Source organism: Coturnix japonica, unplaced genomic scaffold, assembly GCF_054131305.1.
Source record: "Coturnix japonica strain WE unplaced genomic scaffold, WE-NBRP24 Scf152, whole genome shotgun sequence".
NCBI classification, from domain to species: Eukaryota; Metazoa; Chordata; class Aves; order Galliformes; family Phasianidae; genus Coturnix; species Coturnix japonica.
In genome coordinates this window covers 1-27,288 of record NW_028189055.1, presented here as the reverse complement: position 1 = coordinate 27,288, position 27,288 = coordinate 1, and the positions used below count along the sequence as shown (strand labels likewise).

Sequence of the window (27,288 nt, the reverse complement as noted above, 5' to 3'; positions counted from 1 at the left end):
TATGAGGGGCTATGGGGGTCTAGGGGGTCATATATGGGGTGCTATGGGGCTCTATAGGGCGCTATGGGGGCTATGGGGTGATATATGGGATGCTATGGGGGGCTATGGGGCTCTATAGGGTGCTATGGGGTGATATATGGGATGCTATGGGGGGCTATGGGGTGCTATGGGGTACTATGGTGTGATATATGGGTTGCTATGGGGGGCTATGGGGCTCTATAGGGCGCTATGGTGTGATATATGGGTTGCTATGGGGGGCTATGGGGCTCTATAGGGTGCTATGGGGTGATATATGGGATGCTATGGGGGGCTATGGGGCTCTATAGGGCGCTATGGGGTGATATATGGGATGCTATGGGGGGCTATGGGGCTCTATAGGGCGCTATGGGGTGATACATGGGATGCTATGGGGGTCTATGGGGTGCTATGGGGTGCTATGGGGTGATATATGGGTTGCTATGGGGGGCTATGGGGCTCTATAGGGTGCTATGGGGTGATATATGGGATGCTATAGAGGATATATAGGGGATATATAAGGGAGATATAGGGAATGTATAGGAAACACATAGGGGATATATAGGAAATGTATAGGGAACATATAAGGAACATATAGGGGATGTATAAAGAACACATAGGGGATATATAAGGGACATATAGGAAACATATAGAGGATGTATAGGGGATATATAGGCAACATATAGGGGATGTACAGGGGACTTGTCCCCTATGGGGCCAGGGGGTCCTGCTGGTCCCATAGATGAGCTCAGCTGCTCCCAGTATATCCCAGTATATCCCAGTATAGCCCAGTATATCCCATATATCCCAGTACATCCCATTATATCCCATATATCCCAGTACAACCCAGTATATCCCATATATCCCAGTATATCCCATATATCCCAGTATATCCCAATATATCCCAGTATATCCCATTATATCCCAGTATATCCCAGTACAGACCAATATATCCCAGAATATCCCAATATATCCCAGTATATCCCAGTTCTCCTCCCAGTCCATCCCGGTACTCCTCCTGGTCCATCCCATATATCCCATTATATCCCATTACATCCCAGTCCATCCCATATATCCCAGTTCATCCCAGTATATCCCAGTTCTCCATGTGGTCCCGGTGCTCCTCCCAGTCCATCCCAATACATCCCAATATAACCCATTATATCCCATATATCCCAGTCCATCCCAGTCCCCCCATGTGGTCCTGGTGCTCCTCCCAGTCCATCCCATTATATCCCAGTCCATCCCATTAAGGGCCACCATCCCATCCCAGTCTATCCCATTATACCCCATATATCCCCTATATCCCAGTCCATCCCATATATCCCATATATCCCAATATACCCCATATATCCCATAATATCCCAGAATATCCCATATACCCCATTATATCCCATATATCCCGTTATATCCCAGTCTATCCTATCCCAATCCATCCCATATATCCCATATACCCCATATATCCCATATATTCCATTATATCCCATTATATCCCATATACCCCATTCTATCCCCATATATCCTATTATATCCCCTATATCCCATTATATCCCCATATATCCCCTATATCCCCATATACCCCATATATCCCCTATATCCCATTATATCCCCATATATCCCCTATATCCCCATATACCCCATATATCCCCTATATCCCATTATATCCCCATATATCCCCTATATCCCCATATACCCCATATATCCCCTATATCCCATTATACCCATATATTCCCTATACCCCATATATCCCCTATATCCCCTATACCCCATATATCCCATATATCCCCTATATCCCCTATACCCACTATATCCCCTATATCCCATTATATCCCCCTATATCCCCTATACCCACTATATCCCCTATATCCCATTATACCCCATATACCCCATACATCCCATTATATCCCCTATATCCCATATACCCCATATATCCCCTATATCCCCATATACCCCCTATATCCCCTATATCCCCTATACCCCCTATATCCCATTATATCCCCTATAATATCCCCTATAATATCCCCTATACCCCCTATACCCCCTATATCCCCTATAATATCCCCTATAACATCCCCTATAATACCCCCTATACCCCATATATCCCCTATATCCGCTATAATACCCCCTATATCCCCTATAATACCCCCTATATCCCCTATAATACCCCCTATATCCCCTATAACATCCCCTATATCCCCTATACCCCCTATATCCCCTATACCCCCTATAATATCCCCCTATATCCCCTATAACATCCCCTATATCCCCTATAATATCCCCTATAATATCCCCTATACCCCCTATATCCCCTATAATACCCCCTATGCCCCCTATAATACCCCCTATAATATCCCCTATAATACCCCCTATACCCCATATATCCCCTATATCCCATATACCCCCTATATCCCCTATAATACCCCCTATAATACCCCCTATACCCCATATATCCCCTATAATATCCCCTATAATATCCCCCTATACCCCCTATAATACCCCCTATATCCCCTATAATATCTCCTATACCCCCTATAATATCTCCTATACCCCCTATAATACCCCCTATAATACCCCCTATAATACCCCCTATAATATCCCCTATAATACCCCCTATATCCCCTATAACACCCCCTATAATACCCCCTATACCCCCTATAATACCCCCTATACCCCCTATATCCCCTATACCCCCTATATCCCCTATAATACCCCCTATATCCCCTATAACATCCCCTATATCCCCTATACCCCCTATAACATCCCCTATAATACCCCCTATACCCCCTATAATATCCCCTATACCCCCTATATCCCCTATAATATCCCCTATAATATCTCCTATAATATCCCCTAACCCCCTATACCCCCTATATCCCCTATAATATCCCCTATACCCCCTATATCCCCTATAACATCCCCTATACCCCCTATATCCCCTATAACATCCCCTATACCCCCTATACCCCCTATAATACCCCCTATACCCCATATATCCCCTATAATATCCCCTATATCCCCTATAATACCCCCTATATCCCCTATAATATCCCCTATATCCCCTATAATACCCCCTATAATATCCCCTATATCCCCTATAATATCCCCTATATCCCCTATAACATCCCCTATACCCTCTATAACACCCCCTATAATACCCCCTATATACCCTATAATATCCCCTATAATACCCCCTATATCCCCTATACCCCCTATAATACCCCCTATACCCCATATATCCCCTATAATACCCCCTATACCCCCTATATCCCCTATAACATCCCCTATAATACCCCCTATACCCCATATACCCCCTATAATACCCCCTATAACATCCCCTATAATACCCCCTATATCCCCTATACCCCCTATAATACCCCCTATACCCCCTATAATACCCCCTATATCCCCTATAACATCCCCTATAATACCCCCTATACCCCCTATAATATCCCCTATACCCCCTATACCCCCTATATCCCCTATAATACCCCCTATATCCCCTATAACATCCCCTATAATACCCCCTATACCCCATATACCCCCTATAATACCCCCTATAACATCCCCTATAATACCCCCTATATCCCCTATACCCCCCATAATACCCCCTATACCCCCTATAATACCCCCTATACCCCCTATAATATCCCCTATACCCCCTATATCGCCTATAATACCCCCTATATCCCCTATACCCCCTATAACATCCCCTATAATATCCCCTATATCCCCTATAATACCCCCTATATCCCCTATAATATACCCTATACCCCCTATAATATCCCCTATATCCCCTATAATATCCCCTATATCCCATATACCCCCTATATCACCTATATCCCCTATAATACCCCCTATATCCCCTATAATATCCCCTATACCCCCTATAATATCCCCTATATCCCATATACCCCCTATATCACCTATATCCCCTATAATATCCCCTATATCCCCTATAACATCCCCTATATCCCCTATAACATCCCCTATACCCCCTATATCCCCTATAACATCCCCTATAATACCCCCTATATCCCCTATAACATCCCCTATAATACCCCCTATACCCCCTATAACACCCCCTATAACACCCCCATAACACCCCCTATATCCCCTATAATATCCCCTATACCCCCTATATCCCCTATAATACCCCCTATATCCCCTATAACATCCCCTATATCCCCTATAATATCCCCTATACCCCCTATATCCCCTATAATATCCCCTATACCTCCTATATCCCCTATAATATCCCCTATAATACCCCCTATATCTCCTATACCCCCTATATCCCCTATAATACCCCCTATAATATCCCCTATAACACCCCCTATACTACCCCTATAACACCCCATTACCTCGCTGGCTGAGTGCAGCGCTCAGTGACGCTACGAGCAGGGCGCTCAGTGCCGCTCTATGTCGCGACATCGCCCCGATATCGCGATATGGGACCCCGATATCGCGATACACGCGACACCGCGTCCCGCTCCGCCACCGCCCGCCGCCCTAATGCGGCTCCGACACCGACCGCCCCATAGATCCCATAGATCCGCCCCATAGATCCGCCCCTGCCCCATAGATCCGCCCCATAGACCAGCCCCATAGATCCGCCCCTGCCCTATAGATCCGCCCCTGCCCCATAGATCAGCCCCTGCCCCATAGATCAGCCCCATAGATCCGCCCCTGCCCCATAGATCCGCCCCTGCCCCATAGATTAGTCTCTGCCCCATAGATCCACCCCATAGATCCGCCCCTGCCCCATAGATCAGTCCCTGCCCCATAGATCCGCCCTATAGATCAGCCCCATAGATCCGCCCCTGCCCCATAGATCCGCCCCATAGATCCGCCCCTGCCCCATAGATCCGCCCCTGCCCCATAGATCCGCCCCTGCCCCATAGATCTATCTCCGCCCCATAGATCCGCCCTATAGATCCGTAGATCCGCCCCTGCCCCATAGATCCGTCCTATAGATCAGCCCCTGCCCCATAGATCCGCCCTATAGATCCGTAGATCAGCCCCTGCCCCATAGATCCGCCCTATAGATCCGTAGATCAGCCCCTGCCCCATAGATCCGCCCCATAGATCAGCCCCTGCCCCATAGGTCCGCCCTATAGATCCGTAGATCAGCCCCTGCCCCATAGATCCGCCCCATAGATCAGCCCCTGCCCCATAGGTCCGCCCTATAGATCCGTAGATCAGCCCCTGCCCCATAGATCCGCCCCTGCCCCATAGATCCGTCCTATAGATCAGTCCCTGCCCCATAGATCCGCCCTATAGATCCGCCCCTGCCCCATAGATCAGCCCCATAGAGCAGCCCCTGCCCCATAGATCAGCCCCATAGATCCGCCCCTGCCCCATAGATCAGCCCCTGCCCCATAGATCCGCTCTATAGATCCTCCCCATAGATCAGCCCCTGCCCCATAGATCGGCCCCTGCCCCATAGATCCATTCCCACCCCATAGATCTGCCCCTATTCAGACCCCATAGATCAGCCCCTAATCCCACCCCACAGATCAGCCCCTATTCTCACCCCATAGATCAGTTCCCACCCCATAGATCCACCCCTGCCCCATAGATCAGCCCCTATTCAGCGGCCCCATAGAGGAACACAGCGACCCCATAGACAAACAGCGGCCCCATAGAGGAACACAGCGACCCCATAGACAAACAGCGGCCCCATAGAGGAACACAGCGACCCCATAGACAAACAGCGACCCCATAGAGGAACACAGCGACCCCATAGAGGAACACAGCGACCCCATAGACAAACAGCGGCCCCATAGGAACACCGCAACCCCATAGACAAACAGCGGCCCCATAGACAAACAGCGGCCCCATAGAGGAACACAGTGGCCCCATAGAGGAACACAGCGACCCCATAGATCCGCGCCGCCGCCCATTGTCAACATCGCGGCCCTATAAAAACACCGCCGCCCCATAGACACACAACGGCCCCATAGAGACCCCATAGACACACAAGGGCCCTATAGAACAGCGCCCCCAAGCGGCCACTATGTGACATTACAGCCCCATAGAATCACAACGGCCCCATAGAACAGCGCCACCGTGTGGTCACTATGTGACATTGCAGCCCTATAGCGGCCCCATAGAATCACAACGGCCCTATAGGGACCCCATAGAATCACAACGGCCCTATAGCGGCCCCATAGAATCACAACGGCCCTATAAGGACCCCATAGAAACACAACGGCCCTATAAGGACCCCATAGAATCACAAAGGCCCCATAACAACCCCATAGACACATAAGGGCCCTATAGGGACCCCATAGACACATAAGGGCCCTATAGGGACCCCATAGACACATAAGGGCCCTATAGGGACCCCATAGACACATAAGGGCCCTATAGGGACCCCATAGATACACATCGGCCCTATAAGGACCCCATAGAATCACAAGGGCCCTATAAGGACCCATAGAAACACAACGGCCCTATAAGGACCCCATAGAATCACAACGGCCCCATAGCGACCCCATAGACACATATCGGCCCTATAGCGACCCAGTAGGTTTACAACGGCCCTATAGGAACCCTATAGACACATAAGGGCCCTATAGCGACCCCATAGACACATAAGGGCCCTATAGGGACCCCATAGACACATAAGGGCCCTATAGGGACCCCATAGACACACAATGGCCCCATAGGGACCCCATAGACACATAAGGGCCCTATAGCGACCCCATAGACACATAAGGGCCCCATAGGGACCCCATAGACACATACCGGCCCTATAGGGACCCCATAGACACATAAGGGCCCTATAAGGACCCCATAGACACATAAGGGCCCTATAGGGACCCCATAGACACACAAGGGCCCCATAGCGACCCCATAGACACATAAGGGCCCCATAGGGACCCCATAGACACACAATGGCCCTATAGGGACCCCATAGACACATAAGGGCCCTATAGGGACCCCATAGACACATAAGGGCCCTATAGGGACCCCATAGACACACAAGGGCCCTATAGGGACCCCATAGACACATAAGGGCCCTATAGGGACCCCATAGACACATATCGGCCCCATAGGGACCCCATAGAAACACAAGGGCCCTATAGTGACCCCATAGACACATAAGGGCCCTATAGCGGCCCCATAGAATCACAACGGCCCTATAAGGACCCCATAGAATCACAGCGGCCCCATAGCGACCCCATAGACACATAAGGGCCCTATAAGGACCCCATAGAATCACAACGGCCCTATAGCGACCCCATAGACACACAACGGCCCTATAGCGGCCCCATAGAATCACAACGGCCCCATAGGGACCCCATAGACACATAAGGGCCCTATAGTGACCCCATAGACACACAACGGCCCTATAGCGACCCCATAGACACATAAGGGCCCTATAGGGACCCCATAGACACATAAGGGCCCCATAGGGACCGCATAGAAACACAGCGGCACCATAGGGACCCCATAGACGCACAAGGGCCCTATAGGGACCCCATAGAAACACAAGGGCCCTATAGGGATCCCATAGACACATAAGGGCCCTCATAGAAACACAGCGGCCCCATAGGGACCCATAGACACATACCGGCCCCATAGGGACCCCATAGACACACAATGGCCCTATAGGGACCCCATAGAATCACAACGGCCCTATAAGGACCCCATAGACACACAACGGCCCCATAGGGACCCCATAGACACATAAGGGCCCTATAGGGACCCCATAGAAACACAGCGGCCCCATAGGGACCCCATAGACACATAAGGGCCCTATAGCGACCCCATAGACACATAAGGGCCCTATAGGGACCTCATAGATACACAACGGCCCCATAGGGACCCCATAGACACACAACGGCCCTATAAGGACCCCATAGACACACAACGGCCCCATAGCGACCCCATAGACACATAAGGGCCCCATAGCGACCCCATAGACACATATTGGCCCCATAGGGACCCCATAGACACATACCGGCCCTATAGGGACCCCATAGACACACAAGGGCCCTATAGGGACCCCATAGACACATAAGGGCCCTATAGGGACCCCATAGACACATAAGGGCCCTATAGGGACCCAATAGATTCATAGGAGCCCCATAGGGACCCCATAGAAACACAACGGCCCTATAGGGACCCCATAGAAACACAAGGGCCCCATAGCGACCCCATAGACACATAAGGGCCCTATAAGGACCCATAGAAACACAACGGCCCCATAAGGACCCCATAGAATCACAACGGCCCTATAGGGACCCCATAGACACACAACCTCATATAAACACACAAACATATATAAATATATATAAAAATATAAACATATAAACCCCATAGAGCCCCACAGAAACCCCATAGAGCCCCATAAAACCCCATATAAACACCATAGAGTGACTTAGAGCCCCATAGAAACCCCATATACCCCATAGAAACCCCATATAAACCCAATAGAGCCCCATATAAACCCCATAGAGCCCCATATAAACCCCATATAAACCCCATAGAGCCCCTTCACCTTCATCCCGCCCCTCTCTGAGGTGATCTCGTTTCCTATTGGCTCCTTCACCTTCGTCCCGCCCTTTCTCTGAGGTGATCTCGTTTCCTATTGGCTCCTTCACCTTCATCCCGCCCCTCTCTGAGGTGATCTCGTTTCCTATTGGCTCCTTCACCTTCATCCCGCCCTTTCTCTGAGGTGATCTCGTCTCCTATTGGCTCCTTCAAGTTCATCCACATAGGGACCCCATAGACACATACCGGCCCCATAGGGACCCATAGAAACACAAGGGCCCTATAGGGACCCCATAGACACACAACCGCATATAAACATACAAACATGTATAAACATATATGAAAATATAAACATATAAACACCATAGAGCCACATAGAAACTCCATAGAGTGACTTAGAGCCCCATAAAACCCCATAGAGCCCCATATAAACCCCCTATAAACACCATAGAACCCCATATAAACCTCATAGAGTGACTTAGAGCCCCATAGAAACCCCATATAAACCCCATAGAGCCCCATACAACCCCATAGAACTCCATATAAACCCCATAGAGCCCCATAGAGCCCCACATAAACCCCATATAAACCTCATAAAGCCCCATATAAACCCCATAGAGCCCCATATAAACCCCATATACACCACATAGAGCCCCATATAAACCCCATATAACCCCATATAAACCCCATATAACCCCATATACACCCCATATACACCCCATATACACCCCATATACACCCCATATACACCCCATATAAACCCCATAGAACCCCATAGAACCCCATAGAGCCCCATACAAACCCCATAAAGCCCCATATAAACGCCATAGAGCCCCATATAAACCCCATATAAACTCCATATAGCCCCATATAACCCCATAGAACACCATATAAACCCCATATAAACCCCATATAAACCCCATAAAGCCCCACATAAACCCCATAGAGCCCCATATAACCCCATAGAACTCCATATAAACCCCATAGAGCCCCATATAAACCCCATATAAACCCCATATAAACCCCATATAAACCCCATATAACCCCATATAAACCCCATAGAACTCCATATAAACCCCATAGAGCCCCATATAAACCCCATATAAACCCCATAGAGCCCCATATAAACCCCATAGAACCCCACAGAGCCCCATATAAACCCCATAGAGCCCCATATAAACCCCATAGAACCCCACAGAGCCCCATATAAACCCCACAGAGCCCCATATAAACCCCATATACACCCCATAAACCCCATAGAGCCGCATATAAACCCCATATAAACCCCATAGAGCCCCATATAAACCCCATAGAGCCCCATATAAACCCCATAGAACCCCACAGAGCCCCATATAAACCCCACAGAGCCCCATATAAACCCCATATACACCCCATAAACCCCATAGAGCCGCATATAAACCCCATATAAACCCCATAGAGCCCCATATAAACCCCATAGAGCCCCATATAAACCCCATAGAACCCCACAGAGCCCCATATAAACCCCATAGAGCCCCATATAAACCCCATAGAACCCCACAGAGCCCCATATAAACCCCACAGAGCCCCATATAAACCCCATATACACCCCATAAACCCCATAGAGCCGCATATAAACCCCATATAAACCCCATAGAGCCCCATATAAACCTCATAGAGCCCCATATAAACCCCATAGAGCCCCATATAAACCTCATATAAACCTCATAGAGCCCCATATAAACCCCATAGAGCCCCATATAAACCCATAGAGCCCCATATAAACCCCATAAAACCCCATATAATCCCCATATAAACCCCATATAACCCCATATAAACCCCATATAACCCCATATAAACCCCATATAACCCCATATAACCCCATATAACCCCATATAAACCCATATAACCCCATATAAACCCCATATAAACCCATATAACCCCATATAAACCCCATATAACCCCATATAACCCCATATAACCCCATATAACCCCATATAAACCCCATATAACCAACGATTACTCACCCTCATCTTCTCCTCTCTGAACATTCCCATCTCCTTCAGCCTCTCCTCATAGGGCCCCATTACGACCCTATACGGCCCCATTACGACCCTATAGGGCCCCATTATGTCCATTATCCGACCCCATACGATCCTATTATGTCCATTATCCCGCCCCATTGTGTTTATTAGACGACCCCATGCGGCCCCATTGGCTCCTTCACCTTCATCCCGCCCCCCTCTGAGGTGATCTTGTTTCCTATTGGTTCCTTCACCTTCATCCCGCCCCTTTCTGAGGTGATCTCGTTTCCTATTGGTTCCATCAAGTTCGTCCCGCCCCCTCTCTGAGGTGATCTCGTTTCCTATTGGTTCCTTCAAGTTCGTCCCGCCCCTCTCTGAGGTGATCTCGTTTCCTATTGGCTCCTTCACCCTCGTCCCGCCCCCTCTCTGAGGTGATCTCGTCTCCTATTGGCTCCTTCAAGTTCATCCCACCCCCTTTCTGAGGTGATCTCGTCTCCCATTGGTTCCTTCAAGTTCATCCCGCCCCCTCTCTGAGGTGATTTCCTTTCCCATTGGTTCCTTCAAGTTCGTCCCGCCCTTCCCCTGAGGTAATCTCTCTTCCCATTGGCTCCTTCATCTTAGTCCCGCCCCCCTCTGAGGTGATCTCGTTTCCTATTGGCTCCTTCACCCTCGTCCCGCCCTTTCTCTGAGGTGATCTCGTTTCCTATTGGCTCCTTCACCTTTATCCCGCCCCCTCTCTGAGGTAATCTCGTCTCCGATTGGTTCCTTCATTTTCGTCCCGCCCCCTCTCTGAGGTGATCTCTTCTCCTATTGGTTCCTTCAAGTTCATCCCGCCCCCCATGAGGCGATCTCCGCTCCTATTGGTTCTTCCTTTCTCGTCCCACCTCCCACCGGAAGTCCCGCCCGGAAGTGCTCTCACCGGAAGTGGGGGGGTCTCTCGACGGGAGAGGAAGAACCGGAAGAAGCGAACGAAAAGCGCGGCCTTAAAACGGGATAAAAACCGGAAGTTGCCTACGGAAGAGCACCGGGAGTGAAGAACCGGAAGTGCCTCCTCAGAGGAAGAAACCGGAAGTGTTACCTAGAAACCAGCACTAAGCTCAGCGACCGGAAGTGTCTCACCGGAAGTGTCGCACCGGAAGTTATCCGAGCTTTAGAGCCGCACCGGAAGTACCGGACAGAACCCTGGGGCGGAGGAGACGAACGGAGGTCCCGAGTGAGGCCACGGAAGTGCAGGCCGCGGTAAGCCGGAAGTGGAGGCCGCGGGGGCGGAAGTGAAGGCCGCGGAGAGCCGGAAGTGAAGGCCGCGGGGGGGCGGAAGTGAAGGCCGCAGGAGCCGGAAGTGAAGGCCGCGGGGGGCGGAAGTGTAGGCCGCGGAAAGGCGGAAGTGAAGGCCCCGGGGGGCCGGAAGTGAAGGCCGCAGGAGCCGGAAGTGGCGGCCATGGCGGAAGCGACGGACAGCGGCGGATGCGGAACCGCCACCGTCACCGAGAGCGGAGGAGCTGAGCCGGTACCGGAAGTGGGGGGGGGGGGGGTAATTAACATGGGAGGGGCTAATTAATGACAGTGGGGGGTTGGTAATGGGGAGAGGGTCTTAATTAATGGGGGAGGGTTTAATTAATGACAGTGGGGGGTTGGTAATTAGGAGAGGGTCTTAATTAACATGGGAGGGACTAATTAATGGCAGTGGGGGGTTGGTAATTAGGAGAGGGTCCTAATTAACATGGGAGGGTCTAATTAATGGCAATGGGGGGTTCCTAATTAGGAGAGGATATTAATTAACATGTGAGGGTTTAATTAAGGGCAATAAGGGGTTGTTAATGAGGAGAGGGTCTTAATTAACATGGGAGGGTCTAATTAATGGCAGTGGGGGGTTGGTAATTAGGAGAGGGTCTTAATTAATGGGGTGGGACTAATTAATGGGGGTCAGATAATGAGGAGGGGTCCTAATTAATAGCAGGGCTTTAATGAATGGGGCTGGGGGGTTCGATAATGAGGACGGGGCTCTAATTAATTAAGATGGGTGTTAATTAAGATGTGGGGGGGTTAATTAAAATGGGGGGGTGTTAATTAAGATGTGAGGGGCTTAATTAAGATGGGGGGGCTAATTAAGGGGGCAATTAATGCTATAGATGGGGCTCTATGGGGTATTAAGGGGCATTTGGGGCTGGGGAGGGGGGTTAATTAAGATGGGGGGGTTAATTAACATATAAGGGGGTTAATTAAGATGGGGGGGGTTAATTAAGATGTGAGGGGGTTAATTAACATGTGGGGGGGTTAATTAGCATGTGGGGGGGGTTAATTAACGGGGGAGGGGGGCAATTAATGCCATAGGGGGGAGCTGAGATGGGGATGGGGCTCTATGGGGTATTAAGGGACATTTGGGGCTGGGGAGGGGGGTTAATTAAGATGGGGGGGGGTTAATTAACATATAAGGGGGTTAATTAAGATGGGGGTGTTAATTAAGATGTGGGGGTGTTAATTAACATGTGGGGGGGCTAATTAAAGGGGTAATTAATGCCATAGGGGGGAGCTGAGATGGGGATGGGGCTCTATGGGGTATTAAGGGGCATTTGGGGCTGGGGAGGGGGGTTAATTAAGATGGGGGGGTTAATTAAGATGGGGGTGTTAATTAAGATGGGGGTGTTAATTAAGGGGGTGGGGGGCTTAATTAAGGGGGTAATTAATGCCATAGGGGGAGCTGAGATGGGGATGGGGCTCTATGGGGTATTAAGGGACATTTGGGGGCTGGGGAGGGGGGTTAATTAAGATGGGGGGGTTAATTAACATATAAGGGGGTTAATTAAGATGTGGTGGCCTTAATTAAGATGTGGGGGGGCTAATTAAAGGGGTAATTAATGCCATAGGGGGAGCTGGGATCGGGATGGGGCTCTATGGGGTATGAAGGGGCATTTGGGGCTGGGGAGGGGGGTTAATTAAGATGGGGGGGGGGTTAATTAACATATAAGGGGGTTAATTAAGATGGGGGTGTTAATTAAGATGGGGGTGTTAATTAAGGAGAACCGCAGCCTGACGCTGAAGCTGAGGAAGAGGAAACCAGAGAAGAAAGTGGGATGGAGCACGGACACCGTGGACAACGAACACATGGGGAGGAGGTCGTCCAAGTGTGAGTGGGGGGGGGGGTAGGGGGGTATGGGGGGATATGGGGTGTTAGGGGGGGATATGGGGGGATATGGGGTGGTATGGGGTGTTAGGGGGGGATATGGGGGGATATGGGGGGGGTATGGGGGGATATGGGGTGTTAGGGGGGGATATGGGGGGATATGGGGTGGTATGGGGTGTTAGGGGGGGATATGGGGGGATATGGGGGGGGTATGGGGGGATATGGGGTGTTAGGGGGGGATATGGGGGGATATGGGGTGTTATAGGGTTTTAGGGGGGTTATATTGGGTATTATAGGGGTATATGGGGTGTTATGGGGGGATATGGGGGCTTATAGGGTTTTAGGGGGGGGGATATGGGGGGATATGGGGTGTTAGGGGGGGTTATGGGGGGATATGGGGTTTTATAGGGTTTTAGGGGGGGATATGGGGTGTTAGGGGGGGGCTATGGGGGGATATGGGGGCTTATAGGGTTTTAGGGGGGTTATATGGGGTATTATAGGGGTATATGGGGTGTTATGGGGGGATATGGGGGGATATGGGGTTATGGGGGGATATGGGGTGTTAGGGGGGGATATGGGGGGATATGGGGTGTTAGGGGGGGATATGGGGGGATATGGGGGTTATGGGGGGATATGGGGTCGTTATAGGGGGGATATGGGGTGTTATGGGGGGGATATGGGGTTTTAGGGGGGGATATGGGGGGATATGGGGTGTTAGGGGGGGATATGGGGGGATATGGGGTATTAGAGGGGGATATGGGGGGCTATGGGGGGATATGGGGTGTTATGGGGGTATATGGGGTTTTATAGGGTATTATGGGGGGTTATGGGGTATTAGGGGGGGATATGGGGGGCTATGGGGGGATATGGGGTATTATGGGGCTATGGGGGGTGTTATGGGGCATTAAGGGGTATTTTGGGGGTTATGGGGGGTATTTAGGGTTACTTTGGGACCACTTCGGGTCCACTTGGGTCCATTTAGGTTCATATAGGGTCCATTTTTGACCACTTTGAGGCCATTTGAGGTCCATTTAGGGCCATTTGGGTCCATTTGGGTCCATTTTGGGCCACTTTGGGTCCATTTGGATCCACTTTGGGTCCATTTGGGTCCATTTAGGGCCACTTTGAGGCCATTTGGGGCCATTTAGGGCTACTTTAGGTCCATCTGGGACCACTTTGGGGCCATCTGGGACCACTTTAGGGCCACTTTGGGTCCATTTAGGTTCATATAGGGTCCCTTTGGGGCCATTTAGGGCCACTTTGGCTCCACTTTGAGTCCATTTGTGAACACTTTGCGTCCATTTAGGGCCACTTTGGGTCCATTTGGATCCACTTTGGGTCCATTTAGGGCCACTTTGGCTCCATTTACGTTCATATAGGGTCCATTTGAGGCCATTTAGGGCCACTTTAGGTCCATTTTTGACCACTTTGGGTCCATTTAGGGCCACGTTGGGTCCATCTGGGGCCACTTTAGGGCTATTTGAATCCATTTAGGGCCACTTTGGGTCCATTTGAGGCCATTTAGGGCCACTTTAGGTCCATTTTTGACCACTTTGGGCCCATTTAGGGCCACTTTGGGTCCATTTGGGGCCATCTGGGACCACTTTAGGGCCACTTTGGGTCCATTTGGATCCACTTTGGGTCCATTTAGGGCCACTTTGGGGCCACTTTGGGTCCATTTGAGGCCATTTAGGGCCACTTTAGGTCCATTTTTGACCACTTTGGGTCCATTTGGGGCCATCTGGGACCACTTTAGGGCCACTTTGGGTCCATCTAGGGCCACTTTGGGTCCATTTGGATCCACTTTGGGTCCATTTAGGGCCACTTTGGGGCCACTTTGAGTCCATTTGAGGCCATTTAGGGCCACTTTGAGTCAATTTGGGTCCATTTAGGGCCGCTTTGAGTCAATTTGAGGCCATTTAGGGTCACTTTGGGACCATTTAGGCCCACTTTGTTTCCATTTATGTCCCCATTTAGGGTCCTTAATGCCCCTTCTCCCACTCCAGGCTGCTGTATCTACGAGAAGCCTCGAGCCTTCGGGGAGAGCTCAATTTGAGGCCATTTAGGGCCACTTTGGGTCCATTTAGGGCCATTTGGGTCCATCTGGGACCACTTTAGGGCCATTTTAGGTCCTTTTTTGACCACTTTGGCTCCATTTAGGTTCATATAGGGTCCATTTAGGGCCACATTGGGTCCATTTGGATCCACTTTGAGTCCACTTGGAATCCACTTTGGGTCCATTTAGGTTCATATAGGATCCATTTGTGACCACTTTGGGTCCATTTAGGGCCACTTTGAGTCCATTTGGATCCACTTTGGGTCCATTTAGGGCCTCTTTGGGTTTATTTAGGTTCATATAGGGTCAATTTGGGGCCATTTAGGGCCACTTTAGGTCCATTTTTGACCACTTTGGCTCCATTTAGGGCCACGTTGGGTCCATTTGGGTCCATTTAGGGCCACTTTGGCTCCATTTGAGGCCATTTAGGCCCACTTTGTTTCCATATATGTCCCCATTTAGGGTCCTTAATGCCCCTTCTCCCATTCCAGGCTGCTGTATCTACGAGAAGCCTCGAGCCTTCGGGGAGAGCTCGACCGAGAGCGAAGACGAGGACGACGATGATGACGAGGCCGAAGGCTGCGGCCACGTGCACTGTGTGCGGGGACATCGCAGGGGGAGGGGGCGGCACCGGGGGGGGGGGACACAACAAGGGGGGGGGGGGGCACAACAAACCCCAAACAGCCCCATGGAGCAATGAGGGGATGGACCCCATAGAGACACACACATCCCATATAGACAGACACATCCCATACAGGGCATGGGGGTGTATAGGGGGGGGGGTCGCGATGGGAAACCCCAATGCAATGTGGGACCCCAATGGGAAACCCTAATGGGAGTCCCAATGGGGACCCCAATGGGAAACCCCAATACAGCACCTAACCCCAATGGGAACCCCAATACAATGCAGGATCCCAATGGGAACCCAATGGGGACCCCAATGGGAAACCCTAATAGGAAACCCCAGTACAATGTGAGACCCCAATGGGAAACCCCAATGGGAACCTAATGGGAAGCCCAATGGGGACCCCAATGGGAAACCCCAATACAATGTGGGACCCCAATGGGAACCCAATGGGAACCTAATGGGAAACCCAATGGGGACCCCAACCACATCCCATACAGGGCATGGGGGTGTATAGGGGGGGGGTCACAATGGGAAACCCCAATACAATGTGGGACCCCAATGGGAGACCCCAATGGGAATCTAATGGGAAACCCAATGGGAACCCCAATATAACACAGGGCCCCAATATAACACCTGACCCCAATGGGAACCCCAATACAACACAGGATCCCAATGGGAACCCAATGGGGACCCCAATGGGAAACCCCAATAGGAACCCCAATACAACACAGGATCCCAATGGAAACCCCAATGGGAACCCTAATGGGAACCCCAATGGGAAAGTCAATGGGAAACTAATGGGAAACCCAATGGGAACCCCAATACAATGCAGGATCCCAATGGGAACCCAATGGGGACCCCCATGGGAAACCCCAATGGGAACCCCAATAGGAACCCCAATGGGAACCTAATGGGAAACCCAATGGGAAACCCCAATGGAAACCCCAATATAGCACCTGACCCCAATAGGAACCCCAATGGGGACCCCAGTGGGAAACTCAATGGGAACCTAATGGGGACCCCAATGGGAAACCCAATGGGAACCCCAATACAACACAGGACCCCATTATAGCACCTGACCCCAATGGGAACCCCAATACAACACAGGATCCCAATGGGAACCCAATGGGGACCGCAATGGGAACCCCAATATAGCACCTGACCCCAATGGGAACCCCAATACAATGCAGGATCCCAATGGGAACCCAATGGGGACCCCAGGACAATGTGGGACCCCAATGGGAAACCCAATAGGAAACCCCAATACAATGTGGGACCCCAATGGGAACCTAATGGGAAACCCAATGGGAAACCCCAATACAGCACCTGACCCCAATGGGAACCCTAATGGGGACCCCAATGGGAAACCCCAATATAGCACCTGACCCCAATGGGAACCCAATGGGGAACCCAATGGGAAACCCAATAGGAAACCCCAGTACAATGTGGGACCCCAATGGGAACCTAATGGGAAACCCAATACAGCACCTGACCCCAATGGGAAACCCAATGGGAACCTAATGGGAAACCCCAATATAGCACCTGACCCCAATGGGAACCCCAATGGGAACCTAATGGGAAACCCCAATGGGGACCCCAATGGGGAACCCAATACAGCACCTGACCCCAATGGGAACCCCAATGGGGAACCCCAATAGGAACCTAATGGGAACCCCAATGGGAACCCCAATACAGCACAGGACCCCAATGGGAACCCCAATAAAACACCTGACCCCAATGGGAAACCCAATATAGCACCTGACCCCAATGGGAACCCTAATGGGAACCTAATGGGAAACCCCAATGGGAACCCCAATACAACACAGGATCCCAATGGAAACCCCAATGGGAACCCTAATGGGAACCCTAATGGGAACCCCAATGGGAAACTCAATGGGAAACTAATGGGAAACCCAATGGGAACCCCAATACAATGCAGGATCCCAATGGGAACCCAATGGGGACCCCAATGGGAACCCCAATAGGAACCCCAATAGGAACCCCAATGGGAACCTAATGGGAAACCCAATGGGAAACCCCAATGGAAACCCCAATACAGCACCTGACCCCAATGGGAAACCCTAATGGGAACCTAATGGGAAACCCCAATAAAACACCTGACCCCAATGGGAACCCCAATAAGACCCATAGATCCCAATGAGACTGCATGGACCCCAATAAACCCTATTAAGACCCCATAGGATCCCAATAAAACCCCACTAAGACCCCGTGGATACCAATAAACCTTTATGAGGCTCTGTGGGACCTCAATAAACCCCATTAAGATCCCTTGGCACCCCAATAAACCCCAATGAGACCCCAATGAGACCCCATAGGACCCCAATAAACCCCAGTGAGACCCCAATAATACCCCATGGACCCCAATAAACCCCATTAAGATCCCTTGGCACCCCAATAAACCCCAATGAGACCCCATTAAGACCCCATAGGACCCCAATAAACCCCAATGAGACCCCAATGAGAACACATAGGACCCCAATAAACCCCAATGAGACCCCAATGAGACCCCAATAAACCCCAATAAACCCCAATGAGACCCCAATGAGACCCCATGGAGCCCCCATAAACCGCAGTGAGACCCCATGGAACCCCCATAAACCCCAATAAGACCCCATGGACCCCAATAAACCCCATTAAGACCCCATAGGACCCCATGGAACCCCAATAAACCCCAATGAGAACACATTAAGACCCCATGGACCCCAATAAACCCCTATGGGACCCAATGGGACCCCAGTGACACCCCATGGATCCCAATGAGACCCCATGGACCCCAATGAACCCCATTAAGCCCCCATAGACCCCATTAAGACCCCAATAAACCCCAATAAGATCCCTTGGGATCCCTATAAACCCCAATGAGACCCCATTAAGACCCCATAGGACCCCAGTAAACCCCAATAAACCCCATGGGACCTCAATAAACCCCAATGAGACCCAATGGGATCCCAATACACCCCAATGAGACCCCATTAAGACCCCACAGGATCCCAATAAACCCCATTAAGCCCCCATGGGACCCCATGGAACCCCAATAAACCCCAATGAGAGCACATTAAGACCCCATGAACCCCAATAAACCCCATTAAGACCCAATGGGACCCCAGTGACACCCCATGGATCCCAATGAGGCCCCATGGACCCCAATAAACCCCAATGAGACCCCATTAAGACCCCATGGAACCCCAATAAATCACAGTAAACCCCATTAAGCCCCCATGGGACCCCAATAAACCTCAATAAGATCCCTTGGGATCCCTATAAACCCCAATGAGACCCCATTAAGACCCCATAGGACCCCAGTAAACCCCAATAAACCCCATGGGACCTCAATAAACCCCAATGAGACCCAAAGGGATCCCAATACACCCCAATGAGACCCCATTAAGACCCCACAGGATCCCAATAAACCCCAGTGAGACCCCATGGGACCCCATGGAACCCCAATAAACCCCAATGAGAGCACATTAAGACCCCATGAACCCCAATAAACCCTATTAAGACCCAATGGGACCCCAGTGACGCTCCATGGATCCCAATGAGGCCCCATGGGACCCCAATAAACCCCAATGAGACCCCATTAAGACCCCATGGGACTCCATTAAGACCCCAATGAGACCCCATTAAGCCCCCATAGACCCCATTAAGACCCCAATAAACCCCATTAAGCCCCCATAGACCCCATGGACCCCAATAAACCTCTATGGGACTCAATGGGACCCCAGTGACACCCCATGGATCCCAATGAGGCCCCATGTACCCCAGTAAACCCCAAAGAGACCCCATTAAGACCCCATGGAACTCCATTAAGACCCCAATAAACCCCATTAAGCCCCCATAGACCCCATTAAGACCCCAATAAACCCCATTAAGCCCCCATGGGACCCCATGGAACCCCAATAAACCCCTATGGGACCCAATGGGACCCCAGTGACGCTCCATGGATCCCAATGAGACCCCATGGGACCCCAATAAACCCCAATGAGAACACATTAAGACCCCATGGACCCCAATAAACCCCATTAAGACCCTATTCAGCCCCAATGGACCCCAATAAAACCCTATGGGACCCAGTGGGACCCCAGTGACACTCCATGGATTCCAATGAGACCCCATGAACCCCACTAAACCCCATCAAGCCCCCATAGACCCCATTAAGACCCCAACAAACCCCATTAAGCCCCCATAGACCCCATTAAGACCCCAATAAACCCCTTTAAGACCCCAATAAACCCCATTAAGCCCCCATGGGACCCCATGGAACCCCAATAAACCCCAATGAGAGCACATTAAGACCCCATGGACCCCAATAAACCCATATGGGACCCAATGGGATCCATCGATCCCAATGAGACCCCATGGGACCCCAATAAACCCCATTAAGCCCCCATGGAACCCCAATGAGACCCCAATAAACCCCCATAGACCCCATTAAGACCCCACTAAACCCCCATGGGACCCAACAAACCCTATTCCCTTCCATTGGGGCTGTTTTGGGGCCCCATTAAAGGGTCGCTGTGACACTGTGGGGCGGCAGCTGCTGTTTATTGGGGGGGGGGGGTTAATTAAGGAGGGATTAATTAAGGAGGGATTAATTAAGGAGGGGGTTAATTAGGGAGGGGTTTAATTAAGGGGAGGGTATTAAGGTGGGGGGGTTAATTAAGGGGGGGTTTTTAGGGGGGGGTTATTAAGGTGGGGTTATTAGAAGGGGTTAATTAAGGGGGGGGTTAATTAAGGGGAGTTCAATTAATAGGGGGGTTTAATTAAGAGGGGGTTAATTAACGGGGGGAGTTATTGGGGGGCTTAATTAAGGGGGGGAGTTTATTAGGGAGGGAGTTAATTGGGGTGGTGTTTAATTAAGGCGGGGTTTAATTAAGGGGGCTTTATTAGGGGGCTTTAATTAGTTGGAGGTTTAATTAAGGGGGGGTTAATTAAGGGGGGGGGTTAATTAATGGGGGCTCTTCATCCCGGGGGGGGGGATGGGGATCCAAGATGGCGGCTGGGGGGGGCACCATCGGCACGGAGCTGAGCTGCCAGACTGTGGGGAGACAGAGGTCAGAGGTCAATGGGGGGGTCAAGGGGTCAGATGGGGGTCAATAGGGTCAAGGGGGGTCAAAGGGTCACGTGGGGTCAATGGGGGTCGGGGGGGTCAAAGGGTCAGATGGAGGTGAAGGGTCAAAGGGTCAGATGGGGTCAATGGGGGTCAAGGGGTACGGGGGGGTCAATGGGGTCAAAGGGGGGTCACTAGGGGTCATAAGGTCACTAGGGGTCAAAGGTTGCCATGGGGTCAAAGGGTCAAAGGATGGAGGGGGGAAAAATGGGGCCAAGAAGCCCCAAAATGGGGCAAAATAGCCCCAAAATGGGACCAAAATGGCGGCCCTTCCCCCCCCCCCCGTCTCATATGAGTGACGTCATCGGTGACGTCACACGTGGGCGTGTCCATCCTGGAATGTGACCCGGCCGCGTTGTTTCCCTTAAGGACCCGGATGTGGCGCTGACAACGGCGTCAAATATGTCCCCATTAACGCGCCATTAAACGAGGCGGAACCAAATAAGTCACGCCAAGATGGCGGCGCCGGAAATGCCGCACTAAATACGTCGCGCCAAGATGGCGGCGCCGGAAGTGCGGCGCTAAATAAGTCCTTATCGTGGTGTAAACAACGCGGCATGAAATAAGTCACGCCAAGATGGCGGCGCCGGAAATGCCGCACTAAGTGCGTCACGCCAAGATGGCGGCGCCGGAAGTAAGGCGCTAAATAAGTCCTTATTATTGTGGTGTAAACAACGCGGCATGAAATAAGTCACGCCAAGATGGCGGCGCCGGAAATGCCGCACTAAGTGCGTCACGCCAACATGGCGGCGCTAATGAGGCGTCAAATATTTCCTCATTGTTGTGGTATGAACGAGGCGGCGTCAAATATGGCACCGGGAATGTCACTCAACCGGTCCGGGCGGCCACAATGGGGGCACATCCGGGTCATGCAATGGGTGGGGGGCCCTATGGGGGTCTATGGGGGTCTATAGGGTCACTGTGGGGGTCTATGGGGTCCCTATGGGGGGCTAAGGGGGTCTATGGGGCTCCTATGGGGGGTCATGGTGTCCCTATGGGGGCTTATGGGGTGCCTATGGGGGTCTATGGGGTCCCTATGGGGTCCCTATGGGGGGCTATGGGGCTATATGGGGTCCCTATGGGGGCCCTATAGGGGTCTATGGGGCTATATGGGGTCCCTATGGGGGTCTATGGGGTCCCTATGGGGAGCTATGGGGCTATATATGGTCCCTATGGGGGTCTATGGAACTATATGGGGTCCCTATGGGGGCCTATGGGGCTATATGGAATCCCTATGGGGGCCCTATAGGGGTCTATGGGGCTATATGGGGTCCCTATGGGGGTCTATGGGAGCCCTATGGGGGGCTATGGGGGTCTATGGGGCTACATGGGGTCCCTATGGGGGCCTATGGTGTCCCTATGGGTGCTATATGGGGGGCTATGGGGTGATGAGGTCCCTATGGGTGTTATATGGGGTCATGGAAAGGGTTTATGGGGGGAGAGGGGGGAGGGGAAGGGAGGAATGAGGGAGGGGAGGGTTGGGGTCCCGATGGGTGTCACCCCCCGACCACCCCACACACAGTGTCCCCAATAACCCCATTATCCCCCATAACCCCCAAGAATCCCCCCCATATCTCCCCATTACCCCCTATATCCCCCTATTACCCCCCAATATCCCCCCCATCTCCCCCATAACCCCCCATTACTCCCCCATTACCCTCCATTAATCCCCCCCATATCCCTCTGTCACCCCCCATTTCCCCCCTATAGCCCCCCATATGCCCCCATATAACCCCATATCCCCCCATTAACCCTCTTATATCCCCCCTATAACCCCTCATATCCCCCTATTACCCCCTATAACCCCCCTATAACCCCATTAATCCCCCCATTACCCCGTATAACCCCCCTATAACCCAATTAATCCCCCCCATATCCCTCTACAACCCCATATTAACCCAATTACCCCCCATATAACCCCATTACCCCCCCATATAACCCCATATCCCCCTATAACCCCCCTATAACCCCATTAATCCCCCCATATCCCCCCATATAACCCCATATCCCCCCATATAACCCCATTACCCCCATATAACCTCATATATCCTCTATATCCCCCCATATCACCCCATATAACCCCATATATCCCCGCTATATAACCCCATTACCCCCCATATAACCCCATATCCCCCTATAACCCCACTGATCCCCCCCATACAACCCCATTACCCCCATATAACCCCATATATCCCCTATATCCCCCCATACAACCCCATATACCCCCATATAACCCCATATCCCCCCATATAACCCCCCTATAACCCCATTACCCCCCTCATATCCCCCTATAACCCCCTATTACCCCATATAACCCCCCTATATCCCTCCATATAACCCCATATCCCCCCATTAACCCCATATAACGCCATATAACCCCATATAACCCCATACCCTCCCCCATATACCCCCTATAACCCCATTAATCCCCCCCATATCCCCCCATATAACCCCATTACCTCCCATATAACCCTATTACCCCCCATATCCCCCCATATAACCCCATATTCCCCCATATATCCCCTATATCCCCCCATATCTCCCCATATAACCCCCTATAACCCCATTACCCCCCATATTCCCCCCCCCACCTCCGGTTCCGGTTCCGGTTCTTCCTTGGTCCCGGTTCGTGGTTCCTCACGGTCCCAACGAGTCTCTCCGCGATCCGAACCTCCACCTTGGCCGCCACCTCCGAGCGGAGCCGGGACCGGAGGCAGCTCCGATGGCACCGAGGGCACCGAACCGAACCGGAACCGGAACCGGAATCACCGGAACCGGAACCGATACAACGACGACAACAACGATGATCGCAGCTCAATAGAACCGGATCCCGAACCGGACAACCGCAAACGGAGCAAAGGGACGCGGCCACGAGCTGCTGGACCGGGGGGGGGAGAACCGGAACCGGAACCGGAGAGGACGACGGGGGGGGGTTCGGAACCGGGGGTGACACCGGGGTGGACGGCGGGACCGGAACCGGAACCGGGAGTGATACCGGGGTAGAAGCCGGAACCGGAACCGGGGATGATACCGGAGAGGACGCCGGAACCGGAACCGGAACCGGAACCGGGAGCGGGGATGATACCGGAGCCGACGCCGAGGAGGACTTCGGAACCGGAACCGGAGCGGAAGTCATGGCGGCCATCGGAACCGGCACCGAGGAGGAGACCGGAACCGGAACTGGACCCGGAAGCGGGGGTGGATTCGGAACCGCCATCGGGACCGGGACCAGAACCGAGAGTGACCGAGGAGACAACAACGGGAGGGGGCGGGGCTTAAAATGGGGGGTGTGTGCCTTTAAGGGGCGGGGCTTAAAATGGGGGGTGTGTGCCTTTAAGGGGCGGGGCTTAAAATGGGGGGTGTGCCTTTAAGGGGCGGGGCTTAAAATGGGGGTGTGTGCCTTTAAGGGGCGGGGGCTTAAAATGGGGGTGTGTGCCTTTAAGGGGCGGGGCTTAAAGAGGGGGGTGTGTGCCTTTAAGGGGGCGGGGCTTAAAATGGGGGTGTGTGCCTTTAAGGGGCGGGGCTTAAAATGGGGGTGTGTGCCTTTAAGGGGCGGGGCTTAAAATGGGGGTGTGTGCCTTTAAGGGGCGGGGCTTAAAGAGGGTGTGTGTGCCTTTAAGGGAGCGGGGCTTAAAATGGGGGGTGTGTCCCTTTAAGGGGGCGGGGCTTAAAGAGGGTGGGTGTGTCTTTAAGGGGGCGTGGCTTAACGAGGGGGCGGGGCTTAGAGAGGGGGCTGAGCTTTTAAGGGTGTGTGTCCCTTTAAGAGGGCAGGGCTTAGCGAGGGGCCATCTTATTTGCATAACCACGGCCCCATTCACAAATTGCCAGTATTCATTTGCATAAGCCACGCCCATCTATGAGAAGCCCCGCCCCTTTAATTTGCATGACCCCGCCCCCAACCCTCACTCATTCATCACCAAACCACGCCCCCTAGAAGCCCCCCACCCCATTTAAGCCCCCCCATCCCATTTAACCCCCCTCACCCCATTTAACCCCCCACCCCCATTTAAGCCCCGCCCCCTTTAAGCCCCCACCCCATTTAATCCCCCCACCTCATTAACCCTTCCATTGAAGCCCCCTCCCCATTTAACCCCCCCTCCCCATTTAACCCCCCCCACCCCACTGAAGCCCCCTCCCCATTTTAACCCCCCCCACCCTTTAAGCCCCCTCCCCATTTAATCCCCCCACCCCATTAACCCCCCCCATTGAAGCCCCCTCCCCATTTAATCCCCACCCCATTTAACCCCCCCCACCCCACTGAAGCCCCCTCCCCCATTTAACCCTCCCCCCTCCATTGAAGCCCCCCACCCTTTAAGCCCCCTCCCCCATTTAACCGCCCCCCCCATTGAAGCCCCCACCCCATTTAAGCCCCTCCCCATTTAATGCCCCCAACCCCATTTAATCCCCCCACCCCATTAACCCCCCCCATTGAAGACCCCTCCCCATTTTAACCCCCCCCACCCTTTAAGCCCCCTCCCCATTTTAACCCCCCCCACCCCATTGAAGCCCCCTCCCCATTTAACCCCCCCCTCCCCATTTAACCCCCCCCACCCCACTGAAGCCCCCTCCCCATTTTAACCCCCCACCCTTTAAGCCCCCTCCCCATTTTAACCCCCCACCCTTTAAGCCCCCTCCCCATTTAAACCCCCCACCCCATTTTAACCCCCCCCACCCCATTGAAGCCCCCTCCCCATTTAACCCCCCCTCCCCATTTAACCCCCCCTACCCCACTGAAGCCCCCTCCCCATTTAACCCTCCCCCCCCATTGAAGCCCCCTCCCCATTTAACCCCCCCACCCCACTGAAGCCCCCTCCCCATTGAACCCCCTCCCACTCATCTCAGCCCATAGAGGCCTCTTTATTATACCAAAAACAGGAATTGTACAGCCCTGGGGGGGGGGGATTTAATTTGGGGGGGGGTCCCCTGGGTTATGGGGTTGGGGGGGGGGGTCCCAATGGACGGGGAGGGGGGATTTTGGGGTGTTTTTTGGGTTTTTTTGTCTTTTTTTTTTGTCTTTTCTGTCTCTTTTTCTATAAAAGCCCCCAGGGGGGGTTTAATGAGGGGGGGGTTTAATGAGGGGGGGGTTTAATGGGGGGGGGGATGGGGTTTATCCCACCAGGACACGCCCCCTTCCTCCTCAAGCCCCTCCCCCTTTATCCCCCCCCCCTTGTACTGCTCCCCCCCCCCCCCATCCCCCCCCCCTTTAATCCTCTTCTCGCCCCCCCCCCCCCCAATTAACTGTGTGTTGGGTGGGGGGCGGCCGCAGGGGGGCGCTGTGGGCTCCGTCCAATGGCGACCAATGGCGGCGTGGACTTATCGGGTCTGCTCGACTGGAGGGGGATGGAAATAAAGGGGGGGGGGGGTTAAAAACGGCCCCTTAAAGACCCCCCCCCAAATACACACACCAGCTGCCCCACACCCCACTCCACATAGGAACCCCATAGCCCCCATAGGACCCCCATTACCCCCCATAGTACCCCCATTACCCCCCATAGTACCCCCATTATCCCCCATAGGACCCCCATAACTCTCATAGGATCCCCATTACCCCCCATAGGACCCCATAGGACCCCCATTAACCCCCACAGGACCCCCTTAGAACCCCATTACCCCCCATAGGACCCCCATAGCCCCCATAGGACCCCCATTAACCCCCATAGGACCCTCATTACCCCCCATAGGACCCCCATTTCCCCCCACAGGACCCCCCATAGGACCCCATTAACCCCCATAGGACCCCCATTACCCCCCATAGGACCCCCATTATCCCCCACAGGACCCCCTTAGAACCCCATTACCCCCCATAGGATCCCTATAACTCTCATAGGATCC

The 27,288-nt window shown here is 52.4% G+C and overlaps 3 protein-coding genes and 1 long non-coding RNA gene across 6 annotated transcripts in view; 1 reads left to right on the top strand and 3 right to left on the bottom strand.

Annotated features, from left to right (window-relative positions):
- Positions 1–10,686, bottom strand: part of LOC107324353 (uncharacterized) — a 79,649-nt gene extending 68,963 nt beyond the window's left edge. Inside the window, exon 1 of one of the 3 annotated variants that reach the window (XM_085535685.1) lies at positions 10,524–10,686. Coding sequence is in view for 2 of the 3 variants with exons in the window: in XM_085535682.1 (XP_085391808.1) it covers positions 8,525–8,684 (160 nt within the window). In the remaining variant the exon portion in view is untranslated. Of the gene's footprint in view, positions 1–4,376; positions 4,556–8,524; positions 8,747–10,523 lie in introns of those variants that run through there. The other 2 variants (XM_085535682.1, XM_085535684.1) reach the window with 2 other exon arrangements.
- A 1,264-nt stretch (positions 10,687–11,950) lies between these two features.
- LOC146751074 (E3 ubiquitin-protein ligase PPP1R11-like) lies at positions 11,951–16,651 on the top strand. Its single transcript, XM_085535681.1, has 3 exons — positions 11,951–12,027; positions 13,536–13,644; positions 16,189–16,651. The coding sequence occupies exons 1-3, from the start codon at positions 11,959–11,961 to the stop codon at positions 16,395–16,397; spliced, it is 387 nt and encodes a 128-aa protein (XP_085391807.1). The 5' UTR covers positions 11,951–11,958; the 3' UTR covers positions 16,398–16,651.
- Positions 16,652–17,630: 979 nt separating this feature from the next.
- LOC146751073 (uncharacterized) lies at positions 17,631–18,797 on the bottom strand. Its single transcript, XR_014941943.1, has 2 exons — positions 18,443–18,797; positions 17,631–17,813 (listed from the first exon to the last, which is right to left on the bottom strand). It is a non-coding gene; the product is annotated as an uncharacterized LOC146751073 (long non-coding RNA).
- Positions 18,798–20,872: 2,075 nt separating this feature from the next.
- Positions 20,873–24,777, bottom strand: LOC146751072 (uncharacterized). Its single transcript, XM_085535680.1, has 2 exons — positions 24,048–24,777; positions 20,873–21,384 (listed from the first exon to the last, which is right to left on the bottom strand). Exons 1-2 carry the CDS (start codon positions 24,671–24,673, stop codon positions 21,309–21,311), a joined length of 702 nt encoding a protein of 233 aa, XP_085391806.1. The 5' UTR covers positions 24,674–24,777; the 3' UTR covers positions 20,873–21,308.
- Between the last annotated feature and the right edge of the window lie 2,511 nt (positions 24,778–27,288).

Bases quoted from the DNA above. Each gene is read 5' to 3' on its own strand.
- LOC146751074 (XM_085535681.1), top strand. From the start codon at position 11,959: ATGGCGGAAGCGACGGACAGCGGCGGATGCGGAACCGCCACCGTCACC. The intron at 12,028-13,535 runs GTACCGGAAGTG...GTGTTAATTAAG, and splicing joins AGAGCGGAGGAGCTGAGCCG to GAGAACCGCAGCCTGACGCT. The intron at 13,645-16,188 runs GTGAGTGGGGGG...CTCCCATTCCAG, and splicing joins GGGGAGGAGGTCGTCCAAGT to GCTGCTGTATCTACGAGAAG.
- LOC146751072 (XM_085535680.1), bottom strand. From the start codon at position 24,673: ATGGCGGTTCCGAATCCACCCCCGCTTCCGGGTCCAGTTCCGGTTCCG. The intron at 21,385-24,047 runs GTGGGGGGGGGA...GTCTCCCCACAG, and splicing joins AACCGGAACCGGAACCGGAG to TCTGGCAGCTCAGCTCCGTG.